Genomic DNA, 18405 nt, shown 5'->3' with positions numbered 1-18405 from the left:
TTTGGTGGGGAAAACACAGTCTTACACAGAAGGCGCACATATGTGTGTCCTAGCATAATGTTGCGGTCTGGGACAATCTACCAGAATCAGAAGTTTAGTCTTCCAAGCGTTCGGATTCGTCCTGGAGTCCATCCTCAGGGAACGTCTCTCTACCGGAATGTGTGTTTTGGGCTATTCCAATGCTTCGTATCGTGCCTTCCTATTGGTTGATTGGTGTATTAATGGCTGGCGATTGGCTGTTGTTTCCTCGCGCTGCCAAGCCCCCAGCTCCTAAGTACTTGATAGGCTGGTGGTATAGTAGCACTACTGTTGATTCATAAGGGTCTGGTTTCCCAGGCTTCACTCACTTCCCCGGCTGTTTTTGTCCCTTCTCGTCCAACAATCTTAGTAGCTGCAAAATTGAATGTATGTATGTCCTTGTTTGTGGCAAAGTGCAGGCTTGTTTTCCTCTGAAAATGGTTTGTGAAAGGAAAATGGGAAGTGCCTGATCTTTTTCGCTGAGGATGGTGTATATGAAATCTTGCCTTGCTGTTGGCTGGTGGCATTTTTCAACTTACTAACTTCGTGTTTTGTTTCTCCCACCCGCTAGAAGTCATTGTTCCCATCCCATATTTTTGCACTTTGCATTAAAAAGGACGATCTGTTTTGAAAACGGTTACCGCAAATCCCTTGGTCCATCTAGGAAGTCAAGATCCCAAGTCGAAAAAGTCAAGAATCCTAGGTCCAAAGGTCAACCAAGGGGCAAACCATCACACCCTAAGTCCAAAGGCCAGGACCCCAAGGTCAAAATGTCACGTCCCAGGTTCTGAGGTCATGAACTTAGCCCCATTGTAGTCACATGACTTGGGGGTGTGCTGGGATGTCCAGTCCTCTGGGAACTGGGTCGTGCCACTCGCTCAACATTGTTGTAACTTCAAACTGTCAATAAATGAGTGGTTTTTAACCGAGGACTATCTGTATTATGCCTCACGTGGCAGAATATTTCATACATCTTGCTGGGGAGAGAGAAAGATGTAATTGTGACTACCTGTTGTCTTTTTATTCACTAGTCCATGCTAACCCAAAGCAGAAAAATACATATTTTGTATTGCCTATTAACAGCGTTCCGTGCGCCTTTGGCGTTGAGTCATGCCGGCCACATGACCACGGAGACGTCTTCGGACAGCGCTGGCTCTTTGGCTTTGAAACGGAGATGAGCACCGCCCCCTAGAGTCGGCAACGACTAGCATGTATGTGCTAGGGGAACCTTTACCTATTGTCTATTTGCCTGTTTTCCTTCTCCCACCCACTAGAGGTCACTCCTCCCACCCCTGCATTTTTATTCTTTGTACAAAAGAGACAGTTTCTGTGTTAAAAACGGTTACCTCCAATCCCTCGATCCACCTAGCCCAGGGGTGGGCAACGTTAAACACTCAAAAAGAGCCACAAAGGTCCTACCTGGAAGCCCCCATTCAATTCTGGAGCCAACCAAAAGTCCAGTTCCCCCACCACAGAGTCTTCTCCTAGCACGGCATCCTTTTTCCTCTTTAACCTAACCTTGCGACACTTCTTCTCCAGTAATATTGTACTACTAACTAGGGCATACAAAACATTTGCTAGACCAATTCCTGAATACAGCTCATCTGTCTGGAACCCGCACAGCATATCGGACATTAATACAATTGAGCGAGTCCAGAGATATTTCACAAGAAGAGTCCTCCACTCCTCTGCTCGCAGCAAAATACCTTATGCCACCAGGCTTGAAATTTTGGGCTTAGACAACTTAGAACTACACCGCCTTCGGTCAGCGTAGTACACAAAATTACCTATTGCAACGTCCTACCTGTCAATGACTACTTTAGCTTCAACCACAACAATACACGAGCGCACAATAGATACAAACTCGAGGTAAACCGCTCCAAACTCGATTGCAGAAAATATGATTTCATCAAGAGTGGTCAATGCCTGGAATGCACTACCTAACTCTGGTTACTTCCCCAAACCCCCAAAACTTTAACCTAAGACTGTCTACTGTTGACCTCACCCCATTCATAAGAGGTCTGTAAAGGGTGTGCATAAGTGCACCAATGTGCCTTCCGTCCCTGTCCTAATGTCCTCTTTTATTCGTATCCTTTTTTAAAATTTATTTAAATTTATATCCCGCCTTTCTCCGAAGACTCGGGGCGGCTTACACTATGTCAAGCAATAGTCTTCATCCATTTGTATATTATATACAAAGTCAACTTATTGCCCCCAACAATCTGGGTCCTCATTTTACCTACCTTATAAAGGATGGAAGGCTGAGTCGACCTTGGGCCTGGTGGGACTTGAACTTGCAGTAATTGCAAGCAGCTGTGTTAATAACAGACAGACTTAGTCTGCTGAGCCACCAGAGGCCCAATACATTTCATGTATTCATAATCGTGTTTATACTTATATCTGTTATCTAATACATGCTTGACAAAATAAAATAAAATAAAATAAAATCCCTGGGGAATTTTAGGAATCGGAGCTTGCCAAATCTTCAACTTGTAAAGTCAGAAACCAACGAATTACTGCATGGCTGCAAATACACCTGATGAGCACATCCAAACGGGCAGCATGTACGTGGAATAAAAAAAAAACACCAAAAAAAATCCATGAACACGCCAGGATCCCGGCTCAATTCAATACGTTTTTTTTACTATTATTATTTGTAAAAAAAATAAAACATTCCTGCTGTAAACCGTTTTGACCTTCGCGGCGTTACCTGCTTGACAATCCTGCAATACCACCTTGGAGACGCTGAGCGGCCGGCGCTGTCGCCACCGAGTCGACTTTCTAGCCCTCGCAGGAAAAAACCACTCGCCTGCTTTTTTTCCCCCATCATGCCACGCGCCGCTTCCCTTTGCTTTTCTCTTCGTCTGCTACGGTGGTGATAGCCGGTCGCCGCATTGGACGATGGTGAGTTTATCCGTCGCAATCCTCCTTCGGGGAGTTGCTTGGAAACCCGTTTCCCCGGGCCGGTTGTTCCGGGGGGCCTCCCGCGAAAAGCCCCCAGTTCAATTTCGAAAATTGGGAACCGTGGATAAAACTTCTGGGGGGTGCCGGGTTAGAGGCCTGCCCGCCACTCGGGGCTTGAATGGGGGACTTGTTTGTAGGCCTCTCCTTAACCATAGAGTTGCCCTCGGTGGAAAAGGCGAGTCGAAGCCATTAAAGGAAGGGATTGAATGGGATTTAGTAAATTGGCTGGATTCGGGGGGCCCTCCGCCCAATTTTACGTATAAAGAGCCAGTTTGGGGTCGTGAGGTGCTGGCTTGGGGGGGGGGAAGGTTGGGGGGGGGTCCAGACTTGGCAACTTTTAAGATTTGAAGACTTCAACTCCCAGAATTGAAGAATTGCTGGCTGGGGAATTCTGGGAGTTGAAGTCCACAAGTCTTAAAGGAGCCAAGTTTGCAGACCCCTGCCTTAGAAGAAGACATTTGAGTTTTGCCTATAAAAAGGTTCTGAGTTCTCAGATAAATTCTGAGATTGGGTTTGGGAGTTCCAACTGGGTTAGACTAGAAGACCTCCAAGGTCCCTTCCAACTTTTGTTATTCTGTATTCTGAATACCCTGTGGCTAAGAGTTCCAGCCCTGCCTTAGCTATGAAAACGGGTGATTTGGGGTCAGTACCTCTCTCTCTCTCTCTTTCTCAATTCAACCCACCTCACAGGGTTGTTGTGGCGAAAAATAGGCAGGCAGGCACATTAGGTGTGTTCCTTGAGTGAAATATTTAAAAAGTGGGGGGGGGTGTTAAAATATCAATATGGTCTTGCAAAAGTGTTGGATCCTTTTCCTGTTGCCACCTGCACCTTGTGTATCTCAGCAGGTTGAAATCTGTGCGGTTAGGCTTGGCGCTTTCATACTGCTGCGAAATGCAGTGGCCAAGGTGTGTGTTTGTGTAACACATTTCAGTGTCAGGTAATAACCGTTGGGAGTTTGAAAAGACTGGAGCGACCATTAAGTAAATGGCAGTTAGAAATATGTATTCTAAATTTTATATTTCTGTGTAACTTGGGTCATTTGTTTATTTGTTGGTTTGTGTATCTTTCCTGCAAATGGCCCACCCGCCTCAAAACCCAACACTGGTCAGCTCACAGAAATAATAAAAAACCTGAACAATGTTTTGTTTTGCTGCTGCTTTGATGTTCCAGTGTGTATGGAGGGAGGCCAGACTTCCCTGTGGGGGAAACCAGTTTGCCCAGTTTTACTTTCCTCTTCCAGCTGGGAATCTTACGTAATGCTTCCCTGTTGTGCATACTCCAGCCACATAGCCGCAGGTTAGATGGGCTGCATCTAACCTGCTCTGAAGTGGGCCAACAATTCACAAGATCATGAGTTAGAGAGGGATAGAGAGATGTGGTGGGCCTACAGGTGGAGCTCTCGCCTCACAATCAGGAGGCTGTGAGTTCGATCCTAGGTAGGAGGCAGATATTTCTCTCTGGGCACCATGAGAATATTTCTGCTGGAAAAGAAACCCTGCATTGGCGACAGGAAGGGCATCCGGCCAGTAAACAGTTCCATTCAGTTGCCCAGATTCCACCCCATGAGGGATTACTGCGTCGTTAAGAGATGACGATGAGTTGGAAAGGGATCCACTTCCTTGCCCAACAGAGGGATCCCCTTCATTTGCATCCACAAAAAAAAGAGTCCATCACCTCCCAAGGCAATCAGCCATTGTTGGAAGCCTCTTTTGGTATTTTTGAACGTTTATCTTGACATTCGCTTAATTCCCCCCCCCCCCCCCCGGTGTTCTCTTCCCCGATCTCCAGTCGTCCCACAAGACTTTCAAGATCAAGCGGTTCCTCGCTAAGAAGCAGAAGCAGAACCGACCCATTCCACAGTGGATTCGCATGAAAACTGGCAATAAGATCAGGTAAAGCTCTCGCGAGAGCGGACTTCAGATCCCCTTGATAGTTGCCTGCCTGCTGTCAGATCCCACCAGCAATTCTGTTGGGATTGTTATATTTTGGAAGAAAACTAAACTCGAGCTCAGTTGCAGCCTTTTAAAACAGGGGTCCCCAAACTCTTCAGCCCCTTCATGAAGCTTCCGATGGTTCATTATCCCCCAAATATTAATTATGTGAAGATTTAAGAAATAGTATTTAACCAATTCCATTGTGAATAATAATAACATTGATCTGACTTTGTATGAGACCATGTTTATAATTGGCCTAACTGTACTACGCTGCATGTGCCTCCGAACATCAAACGACTTTCTAACAAATCCTCTTACTATTTTTTTCCCCTTTTCATCATCTGTTTTGTTTTCCTGATTTTCCTTGCCGCACTCTTCTCATCCTTCCGCTTCTTTTCACATAAATATCCTTCTCTGTGCAAAAACAAAGCACATTTTGACATGTGCGTTCGTCAAATATTTTGTTTCTCTCCGGCACTGCAATGTTGAGATCTGTTCCCAGGTCAGATGAGTGAAGATGACTTTCTTAAGGGAAATTCTATTTTCTTAAAGGAAAATTAACCTAAGCAGGTGGCAATTGCAGGGTTCCTTGATATGGAAACACTGCCATATGCCTGCTGAGAGCAATTCTGTTACATGGGATTTGATTTCTCCTACATCCTGGTGAAATTAGCCTCCTTTTAACAGTGACAAGTGTTATGGGGAAAAACACAGAACGGTTTTCATCTTCTCTGAGAGAAAACTCAAATGTAACTCTTGGGGTAATATCTAAGGAAGGTTTTCTGTGATATCACCGGTGAGAATTTAGATTTATTTATCGCTTTACCTGACAGGGCCGCTCCAGCCTCTTAGCAAATAAATTAAATTAATAATATAAATTAAATTAAATTATAAATATAAAGTATATAAATTAAATTAATAATAAATAATAATAACAAAGTTTGTAGATAATACAGCATGAATTAAAAAAAATATCTACATGTTGGGAAAAAAAGAATTGTTTGAGGAGGTAACTAAATAATTGGGAAGCCTGTTAAATGTGCATCTTCACTAAATATATGTAGATGTATTTTTTTTTTTTTTAAAAAGCGATTTTCTGGATCAATCTGTTTGGATAAATCACTAAATTTTAATCTAAAAGACTGATTAGTTGATCTGGTCCACTCAAGTTGAATAATTGCCTGATAACATCCCCATCTCTTAATATTTTAATAGTGGGCTTAATTTTTTAGGAGGTAGGGGACATTTTGGAATGCTAGACCTTGCAGTGGGCCCTGTCCTTGTGCTTACATTTCATAAGGCTATTTATATTTGTGTGTTGAAAAACGAACACACAAGGGTGGGTTTTGTTTTGTTTTTGTGCATTTAAATGAGGAAAGGGGTTTACAAATTGACGTGGGAAAACTTCTCCCTCTGCTTTGTAAAAAAAAAAAGACCCTCCAGATTAAAGCTCCTAGTTTAGCTGCTTGCTATTGGCTTCTTCCGATTCACGTTTTTAGTCCGTTAGACGCTCAGAGCTGTGTCTCGCTTACTAATTGTGCTTCTTTTGTTCCAGATACAATTCCAAAAGGCGTCATTGGAGAAGGACCAAGCTGGGCCTGTAAGGGAAGCAGCTGCAGTCCTCACCATGTCTGTCTGACAGCCATCTCTTGTGCCCTAGGATGGCTCCCTTCCTAACAAAGCCGTCTTTTCAAGACTGAATCCCCATATATATATTTTCCCCTCCTTTCAGATTTTTATTTCCACAAAGAGCTTTCCAAAGGAATTAAAACCAATTAATCTGGGGTTTTTTTGTGTGTGTGTACGTGTTTTGTATTCTTTGACTCTCAGGGTAGCTACGTTGCTGAATTCTTGCTGCTAAAGAAGAGATGCTCATTAATAATCAGGAGGCTACTTAATTTCAAATTCTGTTTGGATTTACTGCTTATGCCCACTTAGTCCTAGAGGGAAGCGTTGTCAGAATATAAAAGACTAGCTGCCAGAGTCACTAACCTGAAACAAGCAAGCAGGAAACCGTAATTCCCAGCAAATAATGTGAGAATGTTTGTCACCTGCCCAGAGTCGTTTGCTGAGATGGGCAGCCAAAGAAATCAAATATCTTTCAGAATTTGGAGATAACATTGTTTCAAAGTGCTGGTGGGATTAACTAAGAAAACTCTAGCAAGAAACTGAGAAAGGGAAAAAATAACATAGAGAGATGAGGTAGAAAATTTAAATGGCAAAGTTATAAAGAATTACAGAAGTGGAGGGGGGAGTGAACTATGCATGCAAAATATCTTTGGAGCGTTTCCTCTTTTCTTTTTTAATTCTATTCAGCAAGTACAATTTTTACAAAGTCTGCAAACTGTTAACAGGAGGCGAAAATGGTTTTTTCAGTGTTTAAAGAAAAAAAATGCTTCTTAATCGCAGACTCTTTAAACTTAATGCAGGTTTAACCAGAATCAACGACGAAGCTTTTTATGAAATAATTTCCTGAAGAGTTGCATTTAATAGGGATTAACCATATTAAGAAAGCAATAATTTACAAAATACCAGAACTGTATAAGAAAGTAACAAGTAATAGGCATAACTCAGAGCTGATGGGCTAATAATGATTTAGAGGACTTAACTACCTACAGTGAAGATGCTTACAGAGATGGAGAGTCATGATTGATTGATTGATTCAGATTTATTTCAAAGAAAAGAAAACTGTGTTTTAACCAGGTATATTCGTGGGATAAATACTTTGTCCCTTGAAGAGACTGTACATGTTAAGACATGATTTGATTAACCATTATTTGTACTGAAGGATTAAAATGAGTGTTAGGTCTAAAAGGTGTAATGCAGCTGATCCGGGCACTTTTTAGGAATTCCTTCACAAAAAATTCTCTGAATCTTTTCTCTCCCTGTGGTTTTTAGACTGCCTTTACATTGGAAAATAACATTTGAAATAATCTGTCCTGACTTTATCTAGGAGGATTCTCTGCCCCTCTTACTAATATAGTCCGTTTAAAAATGTCTCCGGTTTTTAAAGCAGCCAAGTTTTATACCATTGCTTTTTGCTATTGCGTACCAGCTTAAATTCAGCCCTGCCTCAAGAATTAGCTGGGTCCACCCTGTAAGAAGAGCTAGATTGGATCAGATAAAAGGACTATCTAGTTTGGTTTGTTGTTTCCACAGAGACCTTTGAGAAATTTACACATAGGAGCTAAGTACAGGTGCAGCCTCCGACGTGTCGTTTCCTGGCAACTGGTTTTCAAAAATAGTAAGAGACAACAGTTGGTAACTTAGTCTGTTGCCTTTAAATTGGTAGATCATGGTAGCAATGTTGCACCTGATTGAGGGCAAGTTGGTCCTTCTCATCTAACAGGATCTTGGGTGACTTGGGATTCCAGGATCCGATTTGGGTCAATCATGGGGATCAGAGGTTTTGTCTTCTGAGCTTTCAAACTTGTGCTGGATCCCATCCTCAGGGAAATTGTGTGCTTTGGGCTTCAATTGGATCCTGCAAAGATCCTGGAACACACATATTCACCTTCACTTGTGATGCCGTTGACCATAAAGTCTTAAGCCAAGGATGTCCCTGGCAAATTTTAAGACTTCAACCTTGGCAACTTTTAAGACTTGTGGGCTTCAACTCCCGTGCATGTCTGGCTGGAGAATTCTGGGAGTTGAAGTCCACAAGTTGCCAAGTTGGTCTAAGGCCTTGGGGTAGGAGAAGCAGCAGTCCTACCTGAGATACCAGAACCCTGAGCATCCCTATTAAGCCTTTAAGTCAGGGGCCTGCAACCTGTAGCTCTGGAGCTGCGAGTGGCTCTTTCGTCCCACTGCTGTGGCTCCCTGTCACTCAAAATGTGTGTCACAACTGCCAATGTGTGACATTCCGCTGGCACGCGCTTTATTGAGCTTTTTGACTCATCTTTTTTTTGGTGGGGGGCGGAGTTCAAAATGTTTTTGTTGCATGCAAAAATAAAACTAGCAGTTCATTGATTTCATAAATGCAACGCACTACCGTTTTTTTTTATACCTAGCATAAAGGTAAAAAAAGGATACAAGGAGTGTTACCTTCATTTTAGATGTCAAAAGGGTTTTGTGGCTCCCGATGTTTTGTTTTCTGTGGAAAACTGGTCTGAATGGGTCTGAGTGTTTAAAGTTGCCGATCCCTGATCTAGCTGGCTGGGGAATTCTGGGAATTGAAGTCCTCCAAGCTTGAAGTTGCCAAGGTTGGAGACCCCTGCTCTAGATTAAGCCATTAAAAGGTCATTCATCATTTCTGGATAAGGTATCTGTATGCTGATACAATATTGGGGTGAACAAGAGATGGGAATGAGCTGAGCTGGTCAATGGAGACCGAGTTAAAAGCTTGAATCCTCGCCAGTTGGTGAAGTTGCTTGGCCAAACGACGGATTGCTTGAAGATTCCTTCATGAATCTCCCATTAGTTATCTTCGTGGGATTGAAGGCACTAGCCCCCTTCCTTTTTTTAAAATCATTTCTGAATTTCTGAGAGAGGCTGCAATGCTCACAATCAACCAGGCTTTGCAAACATCAGATGACACTCAAACATTGTTTTTGCCTTTGCCCGCCTATTTCCTGAAGATATGCCCCTCTTCCGGTTAGGAACCTTGTGGTTCCTCAAAGTGCCAGTGACAACTTTCAATAAACTCCCAAGACTTGAGTGTGCCTGCCTTGATCTCCATAGCACAGGGGTGAGCACTTCATTGTCCCCCAATCCTCTTCCAACCACGCAGTAAGACATGGAGTTCTCTTGGTACAACTCATAATTACCTTATTATCCAAAGCTTTCTCGATTCACCCAAGTTCGGGGCATCCATGAAACACATAGGATTCTCATCTCTACTAAAAGATTTAAAAGACCGTCCTTGCCCAACAAGAGGCGACCCATTCACACAAATGTAAAACAAAAAAGGACATTATTTCACATTCGTGTTGAAACATCCTTTATTTAAGAGAGAATATCCCTGAAGCTCTCAGAATTCTAGACCCCGAAAACAGGCGAGTGAGACGGGGTGGCTTAGTGGCTAAGACGCGGAGCTTGTTGATCGAAAGGTTGGCAGTTCGGCGGTTCGAATCCCTAGTGCTGCCTAACGGAGTGAGCTCCCATTACTTGTCCCAGCTTCTGCCAACCTAGCATCTAAAAAATACAAGTAGAAAAAATAGGGACCACGTTTGGTGGGAAGTTAACAGCGTTCCGTGGGCCTTTGGCGTTGAGTCATGCCGGCCACATGACCACAGAGACGTCTTCGGCTTTGAAACAGAGATAAGCACCGCCCCCTAGAGTCGGGAACGACTAGCACATATGTGCGAGGGGAACCTTTATCTAAAACAGGTGAAAGAAAGTTCTCCTTTGAAGTGAGCTCAGTTTGTGCTATGTGTAGCTTTCTTGGCAACTGTAAGGAGGTGACTACCCATTGCTATGGCGTATGGCGCAGTCTAGATCTGGTGGGTCTCCATTACAAGGATGAACAAAATCTGATTCTGCAGGATCTAATTTGGGTTGGTCACCAGGACTAAAGGTTTAGCCTTCCGAGCTTCTTGAGAGAGCGTGAGAGAAACATTCCGGTGGGAAAGGAGTTCTCCGAGGATGATGGGTTCCAGCACAAGTCCAAAAGATCAGAAGACCAAGCCTCTGGTCCTGGTGACCCACTCAGATTGGATCCTGCAACATTATCCTGGGACACATAAGATTTGCCTTCCATTTGTAAGATCTGATCCTGCGTAGCTGTTTGTGAATCCATCAGCTTCAATGACCTGCTATGAAAAGACCACTGCAGATGGGGACTGCAGCCAAGAAATGAAAAGACGCTTGCTCCTGGGGAGGAAAGCTATGGCAAATCTAGACAGCATACTAAAAAGCAGAGACATCACCCTGCCAACAAAAGTGCATATAGTTAAGGCTCTGGTTTTCCCAGTTGCAATGCATGGCTGTGAAAGTTGGACCATAAGGAAGGCTGAGCGCCAAAGAATTGAGGCCTTTGAACTCTGGTGCTGGAGAAGACTCCTGCGAGTCCCTTGGACTGCAAGGGGGTCCAACTGGTCAGTCCTAGAGAAGATCAATCCTGACTGCTCTTTAGAAGGCCAGATCCTGAAGAGGAAACTCAAATCCTTTGGCCACCTAACGAGAAGGAAGGACTCACTGGAGAAGAGCCTAATGCTGGGAACGATGGAGGGCAAAAGAAGAAGGGGACTACAGAGAACGAGGTGGCTGGATGGAGTCACTAAAGCAGTCGGCGTGAGCTTAAATGGACTCCAGAGGAATGTAGAGGTCAGGAAGGCCTGGAGGAACATGGTCCATGGGGTCGCGATGGGTCGGACACGACTTCACAACTAACAACAACCATAATCCGATTCCCGATGGCTTCGTGGAATATCATACAACCGTTCAAATATAGACCAAGTAGATTTTGGGGTGGTGGCTGGTTTTTTTAGGTGTTTTTAACCGCAAAATTTAGTTTAAAGCCTCAAGAAATCTCTGGTCCAAATATAAACCAAATGTAATCTATTTAGCTTTCTGGGAAGGCTTCAAAAACCTGATCATGTTACAGGTAGTTCTTGACTTAGGACCATTCATTTAGTGACTGCTTGAAGTTACAAGGGTGCTATGATGACCAGTCCTCGGATTTACAACGGTAGCAGATTCTCCAGCGGTCAGGTGGGAAGAACGCACGTGATTTTGGAACGTTGCAAACGGACTCACAATTATGGTTGCGGTATCCCGGGATCATACACTTCCGACAAGCAAAGTCAATTGGGAGAAATTGGATTCGCTTAAGGCAGGGGTCTCCAACCTTGGTCCCTTTAAGACTTGTGGACTTCAACTCCCAGAGTCCCTCAGCCAGCAAAGCTTTCATATTATAGTATATGTTGAGACTTTCCCTTCATTTTAAAAATTGTATTACTTTGTGGTACCAACAACTTGTTGCTGGCAATCCTTATGATTTATATTGATATATTGATCATCAATTGTGTTGATTTTTAAAGTCTGCTATGCTACAAGGCAGACAAACTCTGAAGGAGTTGAAGTCCACAAGTCTTAAAGGGATCAAGGTTGAAGACCCCTGGTGTAAGGGACCACATGATTCACTGAACAGCCACAGGAATTTGCTTAACAACCATGACCAAAAAAAAAAAGGGGGGGGGAATATAATCGGGTGAGACTCACTTAATAACCGTCTTGCTTAGCGATGGAATTACTGATGCCAATTACGGTCCTAAGCCGAGAATGACCGGGTCATTTTTGCCATTACTACCTTGAACTCTTTCAAACTGGAGATCCTGAAGATTAAAAATTAAGCTTTCTGTTCCATTATTGGTTTCTTTTGATAAGGGGGAGGGAACAGGAATGACAAATTAAACCAGGTAGACAAAAAAGACAAGGCGACTATCAAACAATATCCTAGACCAAGGGTATCCAACCTCGGTAGGTTTTAAGACTTGTGGATTTCAACTCCCAGAATTCCCCAGCCAGCCACGATGGCTGGGGAATTCTGGGAGTTGAAGTCCACACGTCTTGAAATTGCCAAATTTGGAGATCCCCTTCCTTAGAGGCTTGCTGCTGAAATTTTATGTTTTTTGCAAAGATTGCAACATCAACAGGAAGGGCTTGGTCTCACTGAAGTGAACTTCCTTATGTTCTTTCGAAACGCACCAAAAAACATGCCTCATTCCAAATCTACCTTCGCCTCTTAAAACCCCAAATCTGCGCAGATGAATCCAAGCATTTGGTATTCTCCTAAATTAAAATGCAGGGCTGATGTTAGCTCAGCCCTGAATTACCACTGTGGATAAGACTGACAAAATCCGATTTGCAAAATAATATTTCTAAAACAATTAGTCCCCTTTAAAAATTTAAACAGTACAATTAAAAGACGTAGAGCGGTAGATGCAGGCATTTCAAATTGACTCATCAGTACCAAACTTATAATAACACAGTTAAAATCGGAATAAAGTATGGGTTCTTAATATATTATTAATATAAGATCCTATATTTTATTCCAATTTTAACCGTTTTATTGTAAGTTTGGTACTGATGAGTCAATACGAAACGCCTGCATCTACTGCTGTGCGTCTTTGAACTGTACTATTTAAAATATTATTTCTGACTTTTTTTCCACCCCATCCTGCCAAATGAGCAGGCAGCTGGTATTACATTCTGCTTCCTTTAAACGTCTGCCCAAATTGCTTTGTTGAGCTGTCAGAAGCAAGCCGATTTAAAGAATTTCAACTTTTAAATTTAAAATTTAAAGAATTTCAACTTTTAAAGCATGCCTTTAATGGATGCAGCGTTTTTTTGCATTCCCATCTGTATTAGGAATAAGAACTTGCAAAGGCTGAAGAACAGAAACATTCGCAGCAGATCTGAAAAGTAATTTAGAGGGGTTTTTTTCAGTGGCCAAAGGCGGGCAAGTCGGCAGGTCGGCGGTTCGAATTCCTAATACAGGTCTACTGCATGAGCTGGGGGTTGGACTAAATGACCTCCGAGGTCCCTTCCAACTCTGTTACTTCTACTCCTTTGCTGGTCCTTAGGGCTAGCACAGGGGTCGGCAACCTTAAACACTCAAAGAGCCACAAAGGTCCTAACCGAAATTCTGTTCAATTCTGGAGGTGACTGGAAATCCGGTTCCCCCGCCAGAGAGTCTCCTCCTAATGTGGTGTCCTTTTTCCTCTACCACTCCTAACCGAAAGCCCTATCGATTGTGGAGCTGACCAGAAAACCTGCCCCTTGCCATAGACTCTCCTCCTGGCACGCCATGTTTCCCTCCCCACCCCCAACCGGAAGCTCCTCTCAAAATTGTGGTACCGACTGGTGACAGGGAGCCGCAGCAGAGGGATGAAAGAGCCACAGGCGGCTCCAGAGCCACAGGTTGCTGATCTCCGAATACGTTCTGCAAAGATACGCGGCTATCTTTGCATAATGTGACGTCCTGCATTCTCACAGGCCAAAGTGAGACGATTTTTTTAAGTTCTTTTAACATCATGCGTTCACAGCCCTTTAGGGAACAAATGCTAAGGACCCCCACCCCTCAATTTCATGAGGTCTCTTCCTACTTCCTCCCTGTATCCACTTCCTTGAGCCAAAAAAAAAAAAAAAGATTTTCTTATCCTGAGGTTTTGCTAAAACTTGGGAGATAAGCACCTTATCACTTCTCTCTGCCTTCTTAATTCTGTTTCTCTACGAGGCCATGAGGGTCAAGCCAAGCCAAGAAATCAAACCGCTCTTAACCATCCAGGAGACCTCTAAGGATCTTGGAAGAACGCAACGGCTTGCCTGAAGATGTTCCTGAGGTAAGACCCCACGGGACTGTTCCTCTGGCCCTGCCTTGCAGGCTCAGCATTTTGGGACTCCGTCCTAAAGACCCCGATCCAACCCCATCTTGAAGGAGCGCAGTTGTTGTTGGCGTTCCCTGCTCCGGGGACAGCCAGGTCTTCTTCCATTGCTCCCACGAGTTCCTTCAACTCTCTGGGAGCGTTGGCGTGGAGGTACTGCCAGGCTTTGCGGCCATTGTGATCCCTGAGGCTGGTGTTGGCCCCGAAGGCTCCTACTAGGATCTTGATGGTCATCGCGTGGCCCTGAAGAGCAGCCAAGTGGAGAGGGGTCAGTCTCCCACTGGCCGTGAGTACGTTGACGTTGGTTGGGTAGCCGTTCCTCTCTGCAAAGGACATCACCTGGATCAAAGCTTCATGGTGGCCGTGTTTGGCCAACCAGTGAAGGACAGTAAAACCAGTCACAAAGTCTCTCCTGGAAAGCAGGCTGGGTTCCTTGGCTAAGAGGTTGAGGATGCTTTCGGCGTCCCCTTGGGCCACCGTCAACATCCATTCGTGTTCCAAGGGGTCCAGAGCCAAGCACAACTCTTCAGAATTCACCTCCGAGAACGGATCCTCTCCCCGTTGGGTCTCCACCGAGACGGACTCTTGGCGGGAAGGGGTAAGCCAGGTAGGGCTGGCTTGACTGCTCTGCAGGAGAAGCTCCTTTAACCCTTTCCTCCTGGTGCTGCTCCAAGACATGGAAAGGCGGGATGGGTTCATTTCAGCCACCCACTTTGCCGAATTCCTCTTCGCCCAGCTCCTGTTGGTCGGTTGACCTCGGAGAAAGCTCAACGTTTCAGGCTGGTTGATAGGACGAGGGGACTGAGTGCCATCAGAAACTCGTCTTTGCTCCTGGAGGTTGCTCTCCAGGACGGGCCTTTCTCCTACTCCTCCTCCTCTTTCTTTTTGGTGGCTCTCCTTTTGTTTCTCCATCACGTCCCTTCCTTCAGGCTCTAGCATCTCCTCAAAGTTCCCGGCACTTTCCCCACCTCTATCCTGAAGTCTCGCTCACTGTTGTGCGCAGCTGCTTCTTGAAGTCACCATTTTCCTGCTCAGAAGAGGAAGCGAGGGAGGTCTTGCTCCTCAACGTTGCCTGCATGGAAAGAAGGAACCAACATGGGCTTAGTCAATCAACACTTAGTAAGAGGAACTGATCACTTTGTATCTTTTTATGCTTGATGAGTGTATTTTATCCTCCTATGTACACTGAGAGCATATACACCAAAGACAAATTCCTTGTGTGTCCAATCACACTTGGCCAATAAAGAATTCTATTCTATTCTATTCTCTATTTATTCCAATTTCTATTCTATTCTATTCTATTCTATTCTATTCTTTATTCCATCTTCTCTTCTCTTCCCTTCTCTTTTCTTCTCTTCTTTATTTATTCCATCTTCTCTTCTCTTCTCTAGTTATTCTATGTTCTGTTCTGTTCTGTTCACTGTTCTATTCTATTCTATTCTATTCTATTCTATTCCATGTTCTCTTCTTCTCTTCTCTTCTTTATCTATTCCATCTTCTCTTCTCTTCTCTTCTTTATTTATTCTATGTTCTGTTCACTGTTCTATTCTATTCTATTCTATTCTATTCTATTCTTCCATTCCATCTTCTTCTCTTCTCTTCTCTCTCTTCTCTTCTCTCTCTTCTCTTCTCTCTCTTCTCTCTCTCTTCTTTATTTATTCCATCTTCTCTTCTCTTCTCTTCTTTATTTATTCCATCTTCTCTTCTCTTCTCTTCTCTTTTTATTCTATGTTCTGTTCACTATTCTATTCTATTCTATTCTATTCTATTCTATTCTATTCTATTCTATTCTATTCTATTCTATTCTATTCTATTCTATTCTATTCTATTCTATTCTTATTCATCCTGCAGGAGCTGATGCTGGTTTTGCTGCAATAGACTTAACAACTGGTGCTGAAACTTCTTTTGAATCTTTGGACGCTGCCTTTCTGCCAGTCAGGTTTTAAATATACTGCTGAAACCATCATCTTGACTCTTGCTCGTCCCCACCCCCAATGGTATAAAACAGGATATTTGGGGGGCTCTGCTCCCTCCCATGTGATAATACCACGCCAACAGATGTTTCAAAGGAAAGAGAAAAATAAAAGGCCGGAGGGAAGCTGTTCCTGGAAATACAATAAATTCCACCCCATTTTTTTCCCCTTTACCTAACAGATTCCATGATAATCCAGGGCGAAAGCAGGCCAGCTTTCCAGATTCCTTTTTTTTACCTAGGGACACACCCCGTTAGCTTAGATTTATTTATTTCTTTGCGGTTGCAAGCCGAGCAGCCTCAGCATTGCTCCAAATAAACAAGTTGCTCCAAATATAACAAATAGCAGCACCATTTCTGTGAAGTTGTAAGGCAAGTCCAGCCAACCTTGGCACCTTTAAGACCTCTGGACTTCAGCTCCCAGCATGGCTGGCTGGGGAATTCTGGGAGTTGAAGTCCACAAGTCTTAAAGTTTCCAAGGTCAGACACACTTGGGAGCAGCAGCCAAACAAACGACAAAGGAGTTTATTTAATGTACATGCTGACTATCTCGTTATTCAAAGAGACTCTGGGGGCTTTTGATTTGAGAGGGGGAAGGGATTTATTTTATTTTATTTTATTGCACTTACTCCCTTGGGGCACAGGTAGGGGCAACAAGAGAGAAGGCATCATAAAATCTCGAACTCTTAAATGGATGTATTTTTTTAAAAAAAATTATTTACTTCCTATTGCAGGTGTCAGCAGCCTGTGGCTCCAGAGCCGCATGCGGCTCTTTGGGCCCTCTGCTGTGGCTCCCTGTCAGGTGAGCCCACCACTGGCTGGCTCCGCCCCTCATCCTCCCCTCCCAGTCACTCCTCGCCTGGGCATATTTTATTTGTTACCTATGTATGTTTTATTGCTACATTTTTCTCTTAAAAACATTAAAAAAAAATCCATGTCTATCTGAACAGTGTGTTGTCTGGGTATGATTAGTTTTGAGTAAAAAAAAACAAAACCCAACAACACTAACCATAATCATATTAGCAATCTTAATAAACAGATCAGCATTAATCACAAAGTAATAATACAATTAACATTTACTTTTTTCCCACCCGATGATTCAAATATATACATTTGAGGTGGAGGAAATATATATATATATATTTCCTCCACCTTAAAAAAGCGTGCAGGATGCATAGGCTGCAGATGACCTACCTGGCCTCTCCAGTTGTTGTTGTTTTTCAGCAGCTCTTGCAACAGTCCCCGTCAGTGACAAAACAACCCTGCAAGGTAGGCTGTTCCCCTCCAAATCCCGATTGTAGGACTGGGAAGCAGGGAAGCAAGCAAGCAAGCTGCGGGCTGGCTCCATTCCTAGCTCGACCCTACCGACTTCTACCCAACTCCTCGATGCTCAGAATAAACCACAATGCCAAACCATCATCGACCGGTGGTGACTGCGCGCAAAGAGAAAGTGGTTACCTTACTACCGGGGCTTTAAAAACCATCTTCTGAACTCACCTCCGGCTTGATCCGAATAACGATGCCTTCTTCTGTCCCAAAGTTTCTCCTCCTTGCTAGGTTAGGATCACTTATCCCCCCTTCCCCCCCCCCCTTTCTGGAGTTTCTGGATCGTAAATCCCAGAAGCGCGCGCAAAAGAACGCGGAACGGGGGCCTTGCGCTTTCTCTCCAAGGTGGATAGGGAAAGCGGCTGTTACTCCGGTTTGGGGAGAGGGGGTGGGTGGGGTGTCCCTCTACCCCGGTTTCTACCCGGTCTGGAGCTTCCTTACTCCGGCCAGCCTCGGCCCCCACCCCCTTGCAAACCCGGAGCAGCTGTGGAGTAAATCCGAAGCAACCCGCCCCGGGGCTATATTCTTCCCGGTTTTGGAGCCGGTTCTTCTCTTGCTTCCGCGTCTTCTTGAGCCAACCTCCCGGTGCAAAGTTTGCTCTCTTGCCCTCGCTTTGGAAGGGAGCCAAAAAAAAAAAAAAAAGGGAAGAAAGAAAGAACGAACGAACGAAAAGGAAGAAAAAGAACCCGCGCCGCGATCTTTGCTCTCTCCCCGAGGCGCTTTCAACCCGCCGCCTGGCGTGAGGTTGCGCGAACGCCGCCTTGGGAAGAGACAGCCCACCCACCCAATTCCTCAACCCACCCATTTCTCGTTTCCTCCCCCCCCCGCGAGAAAAGATAAGCAACCCCCTCTCCTCCGTTGCCA

At 44.2% G+C, this 18405-nt stretch overlaps 2 protein-coding genes and 1 non-coding gene across 4 annotated transcripts; 2 read left to right on the top strand and 1 right to left on the bottom strand.

The window, feature by feature from the left end:
* The first annotated feature begins 2793 nt into the window (after nt 1-2793).
* On the top strand, nt 2794-6702 carry RPL39 (ribosomal protein L39). Its single transcript, XM_058197221.1, has 3 exons — nt 2794-2922; nt 4772-4875; nt 6473-6702. Exons 1-3 carry the CDS (start codon nt 2920-2922, stop codon nt 6519-6521), a joined length of 156 nt encoding a protein of 51 aa, XP_058053204.1. The 5' UTR covers nt 2794-2919; the 3' UTR covers nt 6522-6702.
* LOC131183945 (small nucleolar RNA SNORA69) lies at nt 5481-5612 on the top strand. The gene has a single exon (XR_009151887.1). It is a non-coding gene; the product is annotated as a small nucleolar RNA SNORA69 (small nucleolar RNA).
* Nucleotides 6703-12935: 6233 nt separating the features above from the next.
* On the bottom strand, nt 12936-18091 carry SOWAHD (sosondowah ankyrin repeat domain family member D). 2 transcript variants are annotated; one of them, XM_058197070.1, is made up of 2 exons: nt 17713-18091; nt 12936-15315 (listed from the first exon to the last, which is right to left on the bottom strand). In XM_058197070.1, the coding sequence occupies exon 2, from the start codon at nt 15180-15182 to the stop codon at nt 14154-14156; it is 1029 nt and encodes a 342-aa protein (XP_058053053.1). In that variant the 5' UTR covers nt 15183-15315; nt 17713-18091; the 3' UTR covers nt 12936-14153. The 2 variants fall into 2 exon arrangements, with proteins under 2 accessions (XP_058053053.1, XP_058053054.1); XM_058197071.1 differs by lacking the exon at nt 17713-18091 and adding an exon at nt 17410-17539.
* Nucleotides 18092-18405: the final 314 nt, after the last annotated feature.

The sequence above is a fragment of the Ahaetulla prasina genome, chromosome 11 (assembly GCF_028640845.1).
Source record: "Ahaetulla prasina isolate Xishuangbanna chromosome 11, ASM2864084v1, whole genome shotgun sequence".
NCBI lineage: Eukaryota > Metazoa > Chordata > Lepidosauria > Squamata > Colubridae > Ahaetulla > Ahaetulla prasina.
The sequence above is the reverse complement of the archived record's forward strand: the minus strand, read 5'-3'. Positions and strand labels throughout refer to the sequence as shown.